The sequence below is a fragment of the Daphnia magna genome, linkage group LG8, assembly GCF_020631705.1.
Source record: "Daphnia magna isolate NIES linkage group LG8, ASM2063170v1.1, whole genome shotgun sequence".
NCBI lineage: Eukaryota > Metazoa > Arthropoda > Branchiopoda > Diplostraca > Daphniidae > Daphnia > Daphnia magna.
The window spans coordinates 10066174-10083784 of NC_059189.1; the positions used below are offsets into that span (position 1 = coordinate 10066174).

At 45.4% G+C, this 17611-nt stretch overlaps 2 protein-coding genes and 1 long non-coding RNA gene across 4 annotated transcripts in view; 1 reads left to right on the plus strand and 2 right to left on the minus strand.

Annotated features, from left to right (window-relative positions):
- LOC123466547 (titin-like) overlaps nt 1-17611 on the minus strand; it is a 63478-nt gene that overhangs the window by 28172 nt on the left and 17695 nt on the right. Inside the window, 9 exon segments of the mRNA XM_045178141.1 lie at nt 20-452; nt 514-563; nt 566-1202; nt 1265-1651; nt 1721-1778; nt 1854-2013; nt 2070-2252; nt 2336-2440; nt 3301-3375. Coding sequence (XP_045034076.1) covers nt 20-452; nt 514-563; nt 566-1202; nt 1265-1651; nt 1721-1778; nt 1854-2013; nt 2070-2252; nt 2336-2440; nt 3301-3375 — 2088 coding nt within the window.
- On the plus strand, nt 7893-13332 carry LOC116929176. Of its 2 annotated transcripts, XR_004397637.2 has the most exons (3): nt 7893-10469; nt 11406-12364; nt 12548-13332. It is a non-coding gene; the product is annotated as an uncharacterized LOC116929176 (long non-coding RNA). The 2 variants fall into 2 exon arrangements; XR_006650588.1 differs by having other exon boundaries at nt 10457-12364.
- On the minus strand, nt 13531-17597 carry LOC123475462 (titin-like). The gene is made up of 7 exons (XM_045178154.1): nt 17321-17597; nt 16796-17001; nt 16602-16729; nt 16219-16531; nt 15198-16140; nt 14967-15130; nt 13531-14879 (listed from the first exon to the last, which is right to left on the minus strand). Exons 3-7 carry the CDS (start codon nt 16637-16639, stop codon nt 14736-14738), a joined length of 1602 nt encoding a protein of 533 aa, XP_045034089.1. The 5' UTR covers nt 16640-16729; nt 16796-17001; nt 17321-17597; the 3' UTR covers nt 13531-14735.

Genomic DNA, 17611 nt, shown 5'->3' on the forward strand with positions numbered 1-17611 from the left:
GTGAATGGGGGAGACTTACCATCTGGTAGCACCTCAACAACAGCTGTGGATAGCGGTTCAACAGTAGACTCGACGGACGACGCCATTTCGGGGATCTCGATTTTCAATCCGAGCGTTGGTTCCTCGATGATAGTTTGCGACACGATGGCTGTCTGTCCCAAGCGTTCCATAATCTGGATCAAGGGCCATTGGGTCTCGGGTAATTGCAAAGCGGGCAATTCTCCAGCTTTGACGATGGTTAACATCTCCTCGCAGGAGATGCCCTCGTGAAGCAGAGTAGAAACACTGGCCATTTCTGGAACGGGTTGCGCATCCAGACCGAATTCTTCGGGACGTGTGGCCATTTCGACAATGTCTTTGATGTCAGCCTTTTTGGTCTTGACCGCTTTGAGCACGGCCTTCAAACCAATCACTTCCTCGGGAACCAATTTGGCTGCTTCCTTCACGATAATCTGATAAAGAAATTGAGTTAACCGCACGATCATGACTCGGTTTTCATTTGAATGGATTTACTTCGCGAGTGATGGCCCGAGATCCGTGATCTTCGACGATGCGAACCAAAGCTTTTGGCTTTCAGGAGCGGTCAAGACGGGAAGATTTCCAGTAGAGCCAAGCGTCACGATTTGATCGACGCTGACACCCGACTTCAGCATAGTGTCAACGTTGAGGAATTCTTGGAAAGGAGCTTGTCCCGGCTGGAACTCTTGTACTCTGTCCAACGTTGCCATTTCGCTGACGTTGACCGATTCTTGAACGGCAATGCCGATCAAAGCTCGCAATCCAATCGATTGGTTCGTGATGAATTTGTCCAGTCTTTCTTCCACCGTTTGCGGAATCTCGTTGATCATAGCCGGAAGATTGAGAGCCGGTTCTTCGACAATCACCTGCGAAACGATGGCCGTTTGTCCGAGTTTTTCCATTATCTGAATGAGTGCCCATTGATTTTCGGGGAGATTCAAGGCCGGCAGTTCTCCGGCTTTAACGATGGTCAACATCTCTTCGCAGGAGATGCCTTCGTTCAACAAAGTCGAGACTGTTGCCATCTCCGGCACTGGCGGAGCTTCTAAATTGAACTCTTCCGGATGTGTGGCCATCACCACAATGTCTTCTACAGCTGCGCTCTTGGTCTCGATAGCTTTGAGAACAGCTTTCATACCAAGCGGCTCTTCAGGAGCCAATTTAGCGGCCTCTCTCACGATTTCCTGGATAAAAATTCGTCTTTTAAAATCATCTGTCTTTTGTTTTGTTTAATTGTATAGCTGACCTGAAGAACGACGGCTTTGAAACCTTGATCTTCTACCAGACGGACAAGAGCTTTCTGGGTCTCGGGAGCTGTCAGAGTTGGTAGATTGCCGATGGAACCCAACGTCACGATTTGATCGACTGTTATGCCGGATTTGAGCATCGTTTCGATTTGTAGAAATTCCTTGAAAGGTGCCTGATTTTGGCTGAATTCATTGGCCTTGTCTTGTGTCACCACTTCGGTCACGTTCAACGATTTCCTTTCGGTCATTTCCAGCAAAGCTTTCAGGCCGATCGCTTGATTTTCCACGAATTTATTGAGGCTTTCCTCAATCATGGCTTCTTTTTGAATCTTGGCTTTGTTGACTTTGACTTCTGGCTTCGGTTGAAGTTCAGCTTCGATTTTGGCCTTTCATTGCGAGATATTTTCATTGTTACTTGAAACCTTAAAATCCAAAAATTCTTTGTTTTAAGGTACCTGCTTGGCTTCTTCAATGGCTGCCAATTTTTTGGCTTCTTCAGCTTTGGCGGCCTCCCTGTTCCGCATTTTAAAAAAACCATTTTATGAAAACCATCAATGACGTGCAAACTAATAAAGAAATACGACTGACTTTTCCTGCATGGCTTGTTTTAGGTATTCTTCTTTAGTGAGTTTAGCCCCCTTCTCTTTCTTCGTCTTTTTGTCCTCCTTCTCTTTCTCTTTGCGTTTCTTTTCTTCGATCACTTTAGCCTTCTTGGCAAGCCAAATGTCTCGGGCCTCGCCAGTCAACTCTGTTTCAAACCGCTTTGAAGATAAGCTTTCTCAATCTAAAAATTCCCATTTATACCGTGAACGTGAAGACGGGCTTTAGTGAGGTGAGCTCCGCTAGAGCTGGTCGCCTTGCACATGTACTCGCCCTCCAAGTCCTGATCGACTTCGAGGATCGTGCACGATGTGCTGTTGTCCTTGATGCGAATTTTGACGTTCGGATTGGGGTTGATCAGTTTGTTGTTGAAGTACCAACAGATATCTATTTGGAAAATTCAAAATGTGGGTTTTTCTTCCTTATCTGACCAAAAACGAAAAATTCCCTAATCGGCTGTTCAATTTTACCAGGTTTCGGGTTTCCGGCGTAGAAACACTCGAACTTGGCCTCTTCACCTTCTTGTACACGAGCGTCGACAATTTCGGTCGTGAACTGCGGAGGTTGTTGCGATTCTGCAAAAATGTCGGTCACAAACAATGTCATTCATCAAAACGTAAGAATCTCGTGCGGGATTAGTTCAAATTCAACACTAAAAATAGCGTGCAAGCGTGCGACATAATATGAAAAAATTGGATTGTATTCACACTATGTACAAAAACTTAGACGTGCGTCTGTTAGGAAATGTCATACATGGTTTCCAGCATGAGAAATTCTTTCAAATCTTCCATGCTGGCCGCCGAAATGAGGTCGGTCATGGACGTTTTCAAACTCTGAGCTTTCTCAAGCGCTTGAGCGCATTCCGAAGTGGGTGTTTCGCCATTTTCCTGGATCGGTGATAGCATGGTGGAGAAATTGAGCGTGCGGGGCACTTCCAAACGTGGCATATCATCTTCAAGGCGGGTCTGATGGACGGCTTCATCTTCATCGTCGTCATTGCTTCCGTCGGCGTAGTTGTCCGTGCTAGTATCGGATTCATCGTCGGAAGATGGCGTTGGAGTCTTGTTATCGTCCTCCACCGGACCTCCGATAGCCTCAATGGCGGCCGTAATCGATTGTCTATGCGATTGCAGGTAGCCGGACAAAACAGACTGGGCGAAAATGGATGCGGATGCTACGCCCAGGTCGTTTCTATACATGGGGACATGCGGGATTAATGTGTCATAGTCACTCGGTTTCAAATTATTCAAGCTGGGCCGTCGACTTGAGCCGCAATCGGAGATGAAAACGGAATCGCTGCCCGTCGACACGTCGCCCATCGAATGGCATTTGCTAATCAGTTCATGCATAGTGGCGCTATCTATCGACATGCTGCGCTCTGAATCGGAGCCGATGTTATTCAGCCGAATCCTCGGCACTGGAAGCGATGAGTTACCTAACATCTGCGCGCGGACAATCTCCATGCGGGTCACCCATTCCGGTTTCCGGTAAGTGGGCGTGTCCTTGTATTCTGTGGACCAGGTAAAATGAAAATTGTCAGAAAAAAAAAGAAAATGGATTAGAATTTGATGAAAACTGGACGTCAGGTGTCAAACTGAAGGCTTGTTAAAAATGCAAATGATAAGCAACAAGGTTAGCAAATTAGACAATCATCATATGAACAAAAATATAACAAAAGCCGCTGAATCTCCCGATAAACAAAAGAAAAAATCACCTGCAAAATTTTGGAAAGAAATGAAAAAGCTTTTTATGCATTAGTCCCGTATAACAGAGAGAAAAAAAAATAATATATAAAAGCGCGATGTCATTTTTAAAAAATAAAAAAATTCAGAGGATAAATTCAGCACATGAAAAATGTGTGGAAGCGCGTGTGTGTGTGTTTTTGTTTAAATCTAGAGACGGTGTGTTTGTTGCGTGTTTGTGTTGCAAGGTAGGGAATGAAGGAATAAGGAAAGATTTACTTGAAGCTGCAAAAAAAGTGGGGAAAAAAACCAAAGAATAATTGATTAGAATTAATTTCAGTTGCATGTATAAATCATTCGCCGGAGCACCAAAAATAAAATTTGCAATTAAAATGAAATATTAAGTTTTTTTTTTTTTTAAATGAATCAAATAAAAAAAAATCGAAAAAGATACAAAAACTGACCAGTGACATTGAGGTGAGTGATGGACGTGACGACGCCTTTGTCGTTGTGAGCTTCGCACATCAGCTCGCCCGCGTCATCCGGGAAAACTTCGCTTAGCGTCAGAATGGACGTCCCATCCTCCAGGTGATCAATGCCGAAATCTTTGGACGGCTGGATTTCTTTGCCGTTCAAATACCAAAACACAGAGGACCTTGGATAGCTCTCCACTTTCACTTCGAATCTGCCAATAATTTCAAATTGAATCTAACGCGTCGTTCCTATTAGAGTCATTCAATGTTTTTACGTACCTGGCCTGATGGCCGTCTTTGACATCGACATGTTGAGGTAACGCTACGGCAAAGCGAGGGGCTGCTCCGGAATCTTGGACTAGTTCTTCATCTTTGGAAGGCTGCGGTTGGAATTTGAATTTCTTGTCAGTTTTCGTTTTGACGACTTTCTTAGCCACAGGTTTGTCGCTCAGCAAATCATCCTCGGAACCACTGGGACCCGTCAAATCCTCCCACGTTCCGACGGATGGACCAGCCGTGATGGAAGCGCTTTCCGAATCAGGTATGTATTCGTATCCTAATGATTGATCAATTATTTCAATTAAGAATTCCTTTTAAATGTTCTCATTTCTTAAATTTCTTAAATGAGCCTACTTTCCACATGAAGTGTAGTCGAGGTGGTTATCTGGCCAGCACGATTGACGGCCTTGCATTCGTACACTCCGGCGTCTTCCGGGAAAGCCTCGGCCAGTCGCAAAACAGCCTCTCCTTGAGGTGATAATGACATCATGACGCCATTATGTTCACGGACAGGCTGGCCGTTGTGGTACCATTTGATACGTGGCATCGGTGTTCCACTGACCTGTTCCACGAAAAAAATGTTGTTTAGAAAATGAGTTCCTCTAGTTTTAAGAAAGATATTCAATTTTGTACTTGACAAGTGAGGTGGACTTCTTCTCCATCCATAACCTTCATTTGGGCAAGTTCTTTGACAATCTCTGGCGGAGTGAACTCCTCGGCCAGCAGTTGCCTTTCTACCGTCAACGTGGCCGTCGACGCCACTGATCCGGCTGGATTTTCAGCCTTCACCGTGTAGATGCCGCTGTTTTCGACGAACGATTCCGGTATGAACAACGTCGATCGGTTGTTTTGCGTGCTGATTTGCATAGCTTCCGTGCTCTGAATAGCAGCGCCGTGCTGTTTCCAGCTGAACACGCATTCCGGTAGCGATTCCACTTCGACGTCCATTACAATGGCTTCACTCTCTGGAACGATTTGAGGCCGAAGAGCTTTGCGGAATTTCGGCGGTTGTTGGGCCGTCGTTTGAACGTCACCCAATTGAATGGAGGCGGACGTCCGCGCTTCTCCGCCTTCGTTCATGGCTCGAGCTTCGTATTTGCCGGTGCTGTCGGCATGGCAACGAACGATAACAAGCGTCGATTCGTTCTTGAAGGTGGTAACCAATCGGTTTTCATTCTGCTGGATCTCACGGCCATTGTGGTACCACTTCACCTCCGGCGTTGGATAGCCGTCAAAGCGGATCGTCATCACTTTACGGCTACCTGTTTGCACAATGTCCGGCTCCAGCGGTTGGCCGATAACCGGAGCCCTAACTAATTCTTGATGACTAACGACTATCATGTCACCTGTTAATTCAAAAATTCCTTTTCCTTTCTGCTTTTCGTTTTCAATTAAAAAAAGCCAATCAATTAAGAACTTACCGACGGTGAGAGGCGCTTCACATTCCACCGTTCCATGAGCGTTGGTGGCTCGGCAACGATAGGTGCCTTCATCGTCGGGGAAGACTTCGGTGATGGTCAAACTGGCCGTGCCAGTCGATGGTTCAAACGCGGGCTGGAAGTCACGCGACGGCCGGAGTTCACGCTGACCGCAGTACCACGTGATCTGCGGGATGGGCTTGCCAGTCAGCGTGCAAATGAGTTTGGTGGGTTCGCCATCCGACGCACGTATCGGACTTAAGGGCAATACGAAACGCGGCGCTTCACCTCCTTCGCCTTTCGCTATTTTGAATAACACAATTCAATTTTTAGTTGGTCAAATTAATTTCTAAACGTCATGTACACGGCAACGGTGCAGCCATGAATCTTTGGCTCGCGTGTCGTCAATTTATGCGAAGCCATTCGTAATGGATATAACGACGGCAAGACATGCCACGGAACACGTGTCTTAAACGAATGGAGGTCGTAAATAACTATGAAAAGTGAGCCATAAATTACAGTTGGCAATGAGTGTTTTCGTGGAAATGAAGCCTGGCACATGTAAGGCAGTAGCAGCAAAGGCTAGTTAGGCAAACTGTGTTCATTGACTTTTGAAATATAGCCCACGGAGAGCAAGAGAATACGTTTATAATCTGCTCCGAGAGAGAGTGTAATCAATTTCAGTTCTTTGATTAATTTTTATTATTTTTTTTTGCGATAAAAGACGGAGAAAAATGTTTCCACTAATTTTGATTTAAACAAGAAAATCAATTGATGTGCACGGACTAAAAATAAAAAAGGGAGGGTCGCCGCACACGGCGCTTTCATCAGTTCACTTCCAACGACGGACTCGGTAATTTATCGAAACAAAAGAATTTATGGATTCCCACCTTCTTGGCTGCATCCCAGAAAAAAAAGAAAAACAGGAAAGAATATCGCAAAGTCAACAGAAATAATCAATCCAAAGGTGTTGGCTTAGCTCCTGCATTCCTTTCATTCGGTGCGACGGGCCCGAATCGACGCATGCCGTTGCTATGCATTGGCCAGTGCCAAATCCGCCAACACTAAGGCGCAAGCGCACCGCATACCTCCGCAAACGATCCAATTCTTTCGGTGTGCAACACACAATAAAGATCCGTCTATTTTTGTAATGTCTCATCTATTTCCTTGTTTGTGTAGCACTGGACCGCCATCCTGCCAGAACGCCTACGCGTCCGCTAGTGGAACTGTTAACGACGCACATTACGACCAATAGCGCGTGCTAATTATTTTTCTAAAATAAAATCCAAGTCAATTTCGGGAAAGAATGGCATAGACTTACATGAGAAAAAGAACCAAGAGAACATGTTTCCTCGCTGATTATGACAGTAGAAACATTTCCCGTTCGGAATGGCACAAAAAGGTTGAAACTTGAGTCGTTGCGCGCTTTGATAATTTGATTTGAATTTAAGGAAATGAAAGCGGATTTAAACTGTTAGTGGGGGGAAATAAAGAAAAAATCAAAAAGGGGTCGTCTGTATCGTGTGTCCACCCAGTGCAAAGGGAACCCAGACTTCGACTGAATTCGGAAGCGCCGCCGATGAGTTGGGAAGATGCAAAAGTTGGCATGCAACCCTCAGTTTTGGTCATGTGACCTGGCCCCGGAATGAACCCCACATCTGTTTTAAATTTAGACTGGACGACACCAGCTCTCGGCGGGTAGGCCGTCCATCTCGTCTGTCACATTACCGTCCGCCTATATCCCCCCCCCACCCCCGAAAAAAGACTTATGCCAATGGTTTTCTTCCGTCTAAAAATTCAATGGTTGTTTCAAACAAGAACTTTCGATCCGATTGAACTCACTAATGATTGTTTCTCGAAACGAGGGAGACTGTTAACATTTCTTCGGCTAGTTTTTATTTTTTTAAGGCCTACCTAAACGAATTTGGTATTTCGAAAGGTCTTTATAAAAAAAAAATTCCAGTCGGCTACGGAATTCCGGAGAATTTCATTTCCCCCCCTAAATTTCAAAGCTTACGCCGCCAACAAATTACATCAACTCGGAGAATGTTGTGAGCCTATTAAAGGGCCAAAGGGGAACCACACCATAAAAAAAAAATAAATAAATAGACTAACCTTGTACGATGAAATTGGCAGAGGTAATTGCACTGCCGGCCTCGTTGACCGCACGACAGGTGTAGATTCCCGTGTCTTCTAGGACGACTTGGCTGATTTCCAAGACGGAGCTGGTCGGCTCGGTTGTGATGTCCAATCGATCAGCACCGGGCAGCAGAACACTTTCATTTCGGTACCAGGTGATTGTGGGTTGCGGCTCGCCTTGGAATTGGCAATGAAGGCGGACTTTCTTGCCCGTCCGGCTGCTCAGTGGTTGCAGTTTCTTGGTGAACGAGGGCGGTTGGCATTTCGGAGTCGAACTGATGGAAGCCTTCATTTTCGGCAGTCTAAGTTTCTCTTCCACACTGGCAGATTGAACCAATTCCGTTTTGGGCACAGTTTTCGAAACTTTGGACGTCGTCATGCTGACGGCCTGCTCCGCCATTATCTCCTGTTTCACTGTCTCCTCTTCTGTTTTACTTTGCGAGGTGATTGCAGGCACGTCCGGTCGTTTCAACTGGACACTAGTGGCGGTTGATGTCAACGTAGGGGTCATCAGCTTCAGCTCTTCCTGTTCAATTTGCATCGACACGGATTCCACAATGTCAGGAATGTACTTCCGTTGGGTTCGTTTCAAACGAGCCGTGGCGGAGGAAGGAGTCTCATCATCCGCTGGAGCAATTTCAGGAACAGCAGTCACCGAGACGGGCTCCCTAGCTGGTTTCTCTTCGATCGGTTGTTCGGCAGCGACGGAAGGAAGGCGAGGCTTTCTCCACGAAGGTGAGACGTCAATTTTCGCTTCTACAGTGACAGGTAAATCCGGCTCAAGTTCTTTGTCATCCGGAATCTCAATTTCAGTTGTTTCCATACGGTGCGTCGGTATCAACGTTGGCCAAACTTCCTGCCGCGGGATCTTCTTTAATTGAATCATTTCAGGTTCCGGTGCGTCCTGTTTAGGCTTCTGAGGCGTACGCTTCAGTACGACCTGTTGAGGAATTTGCACTTGTTCCGGTTGTTGTGGAGAGCGTTTAAGCGATTTGCTGACCACAACTAGTTTCGGAGACTCATCGGGTTCGGCAATGGTTCTTTCAGTTGCAACAGATTCAACCTCTTCGGGTGTGGTTATTTCCGGAGTTGGTTTCAGTAGGATCTCAGTGACGACTTTGGGTTCGATCTCCTTGAGTGGGGGCGTGACGGGTTTGAAAATCATCGTGGCATCTGATGTCACGTCCGTCGTCTTTTGCGGAACCCGTGACATAGACGTGGGAATGTTTGGTTGCGTTTCAGGAGTTGCACTAGGAACTTCTCGTTGCGGTATCTTCTTTAACTTGATCGCCTCGGGTTGCGGCTCTTCCACCTTGGGCTTTTGCGGCGTACGCTTCAGCACGACTTGCTGTGGGCTCTGCACTAATTCCGGTTCTCGAGGGGAGCGTCTAACTGATTTGCTCGGTTGAGGAGTCTGTGGAATTTCTTTGGATTCTGAAGGAACTGTTTCAAACTTTGAATCGATCTTTACCTGAGTTTTGGGCGCTTCCTCAGGTAAGACTTTAGGAACTATTTGTGATTCTTGCTTAGGTACGGGAGTAACAGCTTGTTTTAAAGTGATTTTCGTTTCAATTAGAACGTCTTTTATCTGTTCAGGTTCGGTTTCCGCAACGCAAGTTGGAATGCTAATTTTGGTAGTTTCACCCGGTTTGGAAACAGGGACTGAAACCATTTTTTCTTTAACTTCAGGCAAATGTGGAACGGCTGGAACGATTTTCTTTCTCCAGGGCACTTCTCGTTTGGCTTCTAGTGCTTCCGGTGCGCTTTCCGGAAGAGTGACGCGTGTCGGTATGGCAGGTTGGTCTTCATCCTTTTCTGATGGTGGCTGACTTTGACTTACTTGATCGGGACTGCTTTTGGCAAGTGTAAGTGTCGATTCTATGGTCTGTTGAGGTATTACGTCACGCTGGATGCTTCTGACTTCCATTTCGTCTGATGGAAGTTGCTGTTCTTCCTCATTCTGACGGCCAACAACGGGTTTTAATCGGATCTCAGCTCTTTCTGGAATTTCTTTTGGTTTTCTTTCTGGCACTTTCTTCAGCTGAATTCCGACGAATTCAACAACTTCTGGTTGGGATTTCTGTAGAGTTCGTTTCGGAACTACTTCAGCAATTTTTACTTCCTCATCTCGTCGATAAACAGGCTTCAGGGTAATGCTAGATTCTTCTGTGTCTTTCGATTTGTGTGGCACTCTTTTCAGCTGGATATTTTCCTGTACAGTTTCTTCCTGCTTTATTTTCTGTGGTGTACGTTTGAGAACTACTTCTGGAATTTTGTCAGCCTCGTCAATAGTTTCTCTCTGTTTCTTGCCTGGGATTGCTGAGGGCTCGGCTGCAGGCGATGGCAAATTGGCATCGATCGTAATTGACTCTGACGGGTATGCAGTAGATTCCTTGGAATCTTCAACTTTGGCAAGAATAGGCTCCAATGTCTTCTTCGTTCTCCAAGGAGTTACAATGTTTTCTGGCTCTTGATCAACTGGCGTGGGCTCCATCGGCTCCTTCACTTCCGCAATCGTCGTCTGCGAGATGATACTCTCCGGCTCATGCTTCAATTGCTCGCTAGGTGACACCACCAGCTCACCCTCCGTTGAAGTCGATTTTGCAACAACAGGTTTGAGTTCTTTTGGTTCTTCTTTCTTTGGAGTCGGTTTGAGATCCTTTCTTGTAACTTTTTTCAATTCTACCTTGCTGGATTCGATCTTACTCTCACTAGGTGATTGTGGAGTCCTTTTCAATTGAATTTCCGGCACGATCTCTGTAACAATAGCTTCTTTTGATTTCGGAAGTTGTTTGAGTGTTATTGCTTTCAACGTCTCCTCTTTATTTTCGAATTCTATTTCAAATGTTTGTTCTGTCTGATTCACTGGAGTAGCTTCTTTTTTACGTTCCATGGAAACGGAAGACCTTTGTGTTGTTTCTTCCGTCGGTTTGATTGATTCCGGAGTTGGTTTTTGAGGGATTGCTGGTTTCGTAATGGCTGTCTTTGGAACAAATTCTTTCGGTTTTGGTGTTGTAATAGTTGGTTTAGTCTTTTGCTTTAAAACTGGAACCTCAGTTGATGACATTTCTGCTGGTAATTCGACTGAGCTGGCCTGCAAAACGGCTTTGGAGCTATCTGGCGAATCTGTTGGCTCGTGACCAAACTCTTCTGTCTGATATTCAAATTGCTTCGATTGTTCAATCTTCGCTTTTTGGGGAATCGGTTTGAGTTCGACTCGCTGGTCAGGTTTAGCCATTTCTTTGGGTTTCTGTGGCGTCTTTTTCAGCTCAACTCTACCGAATGTCTCAGTTTGTTCTGCTTTCTTTAACGTGGACTTGATTCCCGTCTTTTTCTCAACCAGTTTTTCATCTTGGTCGATGGGTTTCAAAACTACAAGCGAATCGCCCAAAGTCGTTTGAATTTGCGACGGTATTTTCTTCAAAACCACTTGGATGGGTTCCTTTTCATCGGCTTTCGGCTTTTGGGGCGTTGGCTTGAGTTCCACCTGCGGGATGGGCTCGTCTTGAACAACCTTTTCGATTGAAATCGGCTTCGTCTTATCTCTAGATTTATGCAACGTCCCACCCGAAATTGCGTCCTGCTCTTTCGCTACGGTGGCCAACTTTTGCGTGAGGAAAGCTTTGGCAGATTGTTTTTTATCAACTCCTTTATGAACTGCTGGAACTTGGCTGATTTCAACTGACGTGGGCGATCCCTTTCGAAGCATTTGCTTACCGGCCTTCCATTCGATAACATCCAACAACTGACTGCTAGCATCTCTTTTCTCCGGAGAAACATCACGACTCCCGGATGTCTTACGCAATTGAACTGATTTCCAGGGCACGCCCAGTTGAGGCTGACCTTCCGATTGACACGGAGCGGCCGGCGAGCTATCCCTCGAAGTCTTTTTCAGCATTTGAACGCCAATCTTCCATGGAACATTGGCCTCTTGCGGCACGTCTGGAAGATCGGCCTTTGTAGGCGAACTTTCTCTCGATGTCTTTTTCAAAAGTTGGACTCCGCTCTTCCAGGGAATGTCGGCCGACGCCCTGGAGGCCAGGGGCGGTACCGTGTCGACCAAAGACGTCCGCCTATTGGGCGAAGATTTCCTCAGCCTTTCAGCACCGCCCTTCCATGCAGGAGACGTTTTGACCGACGTTTCTTCGGCCTTTAGTTGTTGCGGTTTCTTCAACAGTTGCAAACCTTGCTTCCAGGCTGGTTCGTTTTTCTTAACAGATAACTGGCCAGGACGCCTGTCTTCCGACCTGCTCCTTTTGCGCCACGGAGCCTCTTCTATCATAGGGATCCTCTCCGTGGGCGGAGAACTGGATTCTCTCCTTCTCCAAGGAGCAACTTGATGGCCCACTTCTGACCGGCTAGTCCGTCTCTGCTCATCGGTAGACGTTGTGGCAACGGAGACGTTAGCCGCAGTCTTAACGGAGATGCTGGTCGTCTGGTCATGGCTAGGCGTCTTTGGTCCTTTGTGATGACCAACCCGTTGAAATCGGGCCTGTTTCCCTGTACACGTAAATATTTCTTTCAGCATTTCTTCTATCTTTTGAAATTACTAGCTAAAAAAAAAATAAGTCGAACTGGAACACGCGTTCCAGCTAGCTGTTTTCTATCAAAGCTAAACACACACAGACACACACACAAGGTTTGATTGTTGATTCAAGCCGCCCCTTTTCGACCCGTTCTGTTTATCGTAGGAGGTCGACATGGAGAGAGAGGAGAGAACGCACTCTGTTGATTACAAGTTTACAACCCGGTGCCTTGGCTTGTTATCATTAGAGTTGCCAGCTGTGAAACGTTGGCGGTACGACCCACTCCATAGGTGAGGTCCTGTCGCCACGACCATATTTGAAGCTAATGACGAGAGTGGAGGATAGAAAGAGATCTTGCGTGAGTCAGCGGTAATGACTCACGCACCCTTGGAAGTATCTAGAGTTCCAGAACAGCCAAACTAACTAACACAACAAAAACAAACGGAAAAATTGTTTGTAGGGAGTACACGAAAGGATCTCGAATCGGCAGTTACCGACTAGACTCGGTCGCAGTCGGTCGTTCAAACAGAAACATCTCATTTTGGGGTTTTAACGTATAGATCTGAACCGGCCCCCAGAAGAACAAATGAAATTCTACAAGGTACAACCAGAAGAGTTTTGTGTCGTTGGTGTTCATTCTCTCTCTCTCTCTTTTCATTAAATAATTGTGTTTTTAATGTGTGGTTAATTAAAAGAAGACATTTCTCAATTTTTTTTCGTGTCACGTCTTTTTTTGTTTTGATTTTGGTTGTTTTCTTTTTCATGCAAATCAAGGTCATTGTAAAAATAAAAAAAAAAAAAAAAACGAAGACAACAAAATAAAAAAAATTTCCAACAACAATCCAAATAGATTTACTTGGTTTTTCCTGGCCAACATGCTTTGTGCTCGTGTATTTCGACGGTGTCATGTGTGTGGAATAAAAAAAAAAATAATATATTAACTACTAGAATTTTTTGTTCTCGTTCGTTTCGTTTTGAAACTTGCTTGTATTTTTTTTTTTTTTGAGAGGAAAAAAAAATAAAAGTAGGCAGAACGGACAGGGGGAGAGCGGGACAGCGCGCAAAAAAGGGGGCGAGGGCGGAAGAGCCATTTAAAATTCAAAAATTTCAAAAGAAAAACAAAAAAAAAAGGCCGACATGAAAAAATATTCATCAAAAGAGCGTTTGGGTGTGGCACGACAACGACAATAAGAAATAAGAAAAAGCCTTTATCTTTTTTTTGCTCTACATCAAATATGGCGTTTGTGATTATATCAAAGGATTTTTTTGTCCAAATATAAAAAAGCTGCGATCACCTTCCAAACGAATGAGTAGGAAAATAATTGTCAAAAATTGTAAAATTTCAAAAGGCACTTCAAAGGGGTAGAGAGTTGGGTTTTTGTTTTATGCTCTCACTACAATGATCCAAAAAAGTGTGGAATAAAAAAGCCGAGTCAAAAAGGAACTGCGTTAGTAAACAGTGGCGCCAATAAAATAATTATAAAGACACATTGAATTATTCGAGGGAGCGTGAAAGATAATAAACTGGACAGAGGAAAACGGAAGTGAAAACAAGAGGAGGACGAGAATTTGATGGCCTCTCTCTCCCTCTCTCTCTCACTGGATTTTTTGTTTTTGACTGGAACAACAACAACACAAACACACACACATAATTATGCAGCGATTCGGCCCATCTCCTCAAAGACTCTTTTGTCCCCTTGTTTCCATTCAACCTCTGTCCAGTTTGTTTTTCGTTTTTTTTTTTATTAAGGGTTTTTGTTAGCTGGGCTGACAATGCAAAATAATAATAATAAAAAAATACGTCGAGAGAGAGAGAGAGAGAGAGAGAGACGATAGACTGATGAAAGAGAGAAGAGTGTCATAAAACGTCGTATATCATGTGGGAGAGAGATAATTCAACGAAAAAAAAACTGATAAAAAATCAAATTGTGTAACGAGTTAATAAAATCTAACTAATAAAAGGTTAATTTGTAATTTGACACAAAACTCTTTGTCTTTTGTTTGGGTTTATCATAAAAATAAGCTGCATTTTTTTTTTTCTTTCTTTTTTGAATATTTTTTTGTTTCCGTTTTTTTGATAACTGGGCCGGTTCAGCGTAGTAGCGGGAAATTTGAAAAAAAAAAACAAACAAAACAAAATCGAGTTTTCTCCGATTCTTTCTTGTGGCACATAAAAATATCCCCATAATCAAACACAACTCACGTCGCTGCTCTCTGATTTGCTCGTCCGCGTTAACGGAAGACGAGAAAACAAAAAAAAAAAATAAAGAGGTCAGACAATCAATGCGTGCGTGTGTTATGGAGATTGTTGTTTCGTTTTGTTTTTGTTTTTGTGTGTGTTTTTTTTTTTTTTTTAGGGCTTACTGTGCACGGTCAGGTACGCAGACGACTCCACTTGACTGGCCGGGTTGGTGGCGCGACACGTGTAGACGCCCGAATCCTCCGGGTAGGTGGTTTTAATCAGCAAAACGGCGTGGTTACCTTCCTGGATCATCTGCTTCATCAATCACAATAAAATGGAGAAAGAAGAACCAAAAATTAAATTCCATCCTTTTTTTTAAAAAAGTGGACAAAAAGGAAATACCTGAAAGTCGCTTGAAGGTGGGATGATTTGACCCTCGCGCATCCATTGAATGGTCGGTAGCGGAGTGCCGCTAACCAAAGTGCGGAATTGCACAGGGCTACCCTCAACGACATTGACATCTTCCAGGTTAGTCAGCGATGGTGGAACATCTCCAGAATCGGGAGCTTTTCAACAAACAAACAAACAATTAATTATTTTGCATTACACAAGGCGTCAGAAATGTTTCAATACCGATGACGTGGAGGCTGGCAGAGCATTCAGCCTGGCCGGATGGGTTTGCGATGACGCATCGGTAGGTGCCCTCATCTTCCGGGAAAGCTTCCGAAATGCGGAGGACGTACGTATCGCTACCTTCTTGCGACATGATGAAATAACGCGAAGGCTTGATCTGTTGGCCGTCCTTTTCCCAGTTGACTTGCGGAAGAGGGTTACCAGCCACGCGGCATCGGAAGACGGCCGCTTGACCTTCCGGAACGTTCTGCTCCTTCATGGCCAAAGCGAAACGCGGGGCGGACGTCGAAGATTTGGTAGAGCCTTTAACGTCGGGCGATGATCCGCCGGATTTGACCACTTGGGCCATTTCGACGTAGCACTGCGCTTCGCAACGACCTTCGCCGGCAGAGTTGATGGCCACGCATTCGTAAACGCCCGAATCTTCGGGCAGCGTTTCGATGATGATGAGCGTGTAGACGTCGTCCTCTTCCAGGATTTTGTAGCGGATGTCGGATGCGATTTTACGGCCATTCTTCAGCCAGTAAATGTCCATCGGTTTGGTTCCAGTCACTTTGGCATCGAAGCGAATCAATTGGCCGGCCTTGACGCTCGTGTCCTGAATGGTGCTGAGGAAAGATGGCGGAACGAGTCCACCACGTCCAACAGGTCTTTCCTCAACAACCAAATTGGCGCTGCATTTAGCGCCTCCGCCTCGGTTTTCGGCGACTGCGGCGAAGATGCCCGAGTCTTCCATAAAGACTTGTCGGATGGTCAGCACGGATTTGGAACCGAAATTGTGGATCTGGAACTCGGACGAGTTCTTGATGGGGAAGTCCTCGCGGAACCAGGTAACGGTCGGAGTCGGGTCGCCTTCAAATTCCACTTCGAAACGGGCACTTTCGTGCTCAAAGACGCGGCAGGGCTGGATCTTCTTGGTGAAAAATGGCGGAACAGCCGGTTTCTAATTTTGCAAAATTCAAAATTCAATGTTTTGCCAATTGAAAAGGCGTTGACAAGAACACGAAAATAAGAAACGCACCACTTGTCCCTGGACGACACGCTCGTGCGTGCGACCTTTGTGTTCCACTTCGGTAGTTTCAGTGGCTGTGATCTTACGCGTAATTTCCAGCTGCCCTTTGGTTTCCTTTTGGGTTTGTTTCTGCTTGGCAACGTGCACTTCGCGTCCGTGAACAGACGATTCAAACGGGTCAGGTGGCAGACCTCCGCGATCCGAATCGATGTGCACTTCGGAACGGTGCGCTTCGCTCGTCTTGCGACTTGTCGCCGTTTGGCGCTCCACCGACTGCCGGCTGATGACTGTCGTCATCTGGTCCGTCTCCGTCGAGTGATCCCTAAAATGAGAGCTCATATTCATTGAAAATTCCCTGATTTTCAACGCTAATAATGATGAACCAGACTTACAGTTTGGTTTCATAGCTTTGGGCCATGCCTTTAGCCATGGAACTCTTGACAATCTTCTCGCCCGGGATGGCGAACTGGTGAGAAGCTTCGCGCAGTTTCACCTCCTTGTGCACGACATTCTCCTCCAGCTGAATACGGGAGTGTTAGTGTTGGTAGGGCGAATTTCACACAATGAGCGCGCAAAATGTTTTTACCTGTTTGAGACTCTTGTAATAGTCGTCGTTCTTCTTGTTCTTGACTTGACGTTGCCATTCCGTTTGCGTTTCGACGACGGCCTTCTTAGTGAAGAATTCGGCAGAGTCCGTCTGCGCCTGGCGAGATGGGTCTTCGAAACGTCTTTGAAGTTCGCCACCATCTTGCCGATCTTTTTGGTAAGTTTTCAGGTCGCTATCATACCATGCTGCAATTTGGAAACGGGACAGACAAAGAAGACGACAAGGGTGGCTAAAGACTCGCGTGTTTATCTTTGTTTTCTTTTTTTGTTTTGACTAACAACGAAACCACGACGGGTCTAATCTCTGACCTCTCAGAGATGATTGAGGGGCCAAAGGGAAAGATAGAGGAGCCATCTAAGATGACGGACACGTCAACACACATCACATCACAGATACACACACACACACACAGAGAGAAAGACACGACTGGGCTAAAAGAAAAGGGTGTTCTGATTTAGGGAGTGGGTCACACTGTTTTTTTTTTTAATATTTACAATACCTTACCCTTGCCTGGTTTCAGAGGGCACCAAACTCGTCAGCGGATGATGAGCGATGGATGGAAGGCGGGGGGGAAAAAGGTGAGGGGTAGGTAAAGATGTAGAGTGTCATGTCATGTATGGAGTGTGTTTGTGTGTTACGTTAAAGAAAGAAGACAATAAAAATTGGTGTCCCTCGCAATGGATCGGAACCTAAAATCTGATTGGCATTAGTCACGAGCCATTTTTTTTCATTCAGCCGACAGCTTGGCTGGAACGCCATCTGGAAGTAAAGCGGGTGATTATTTCGGGGCAGGTC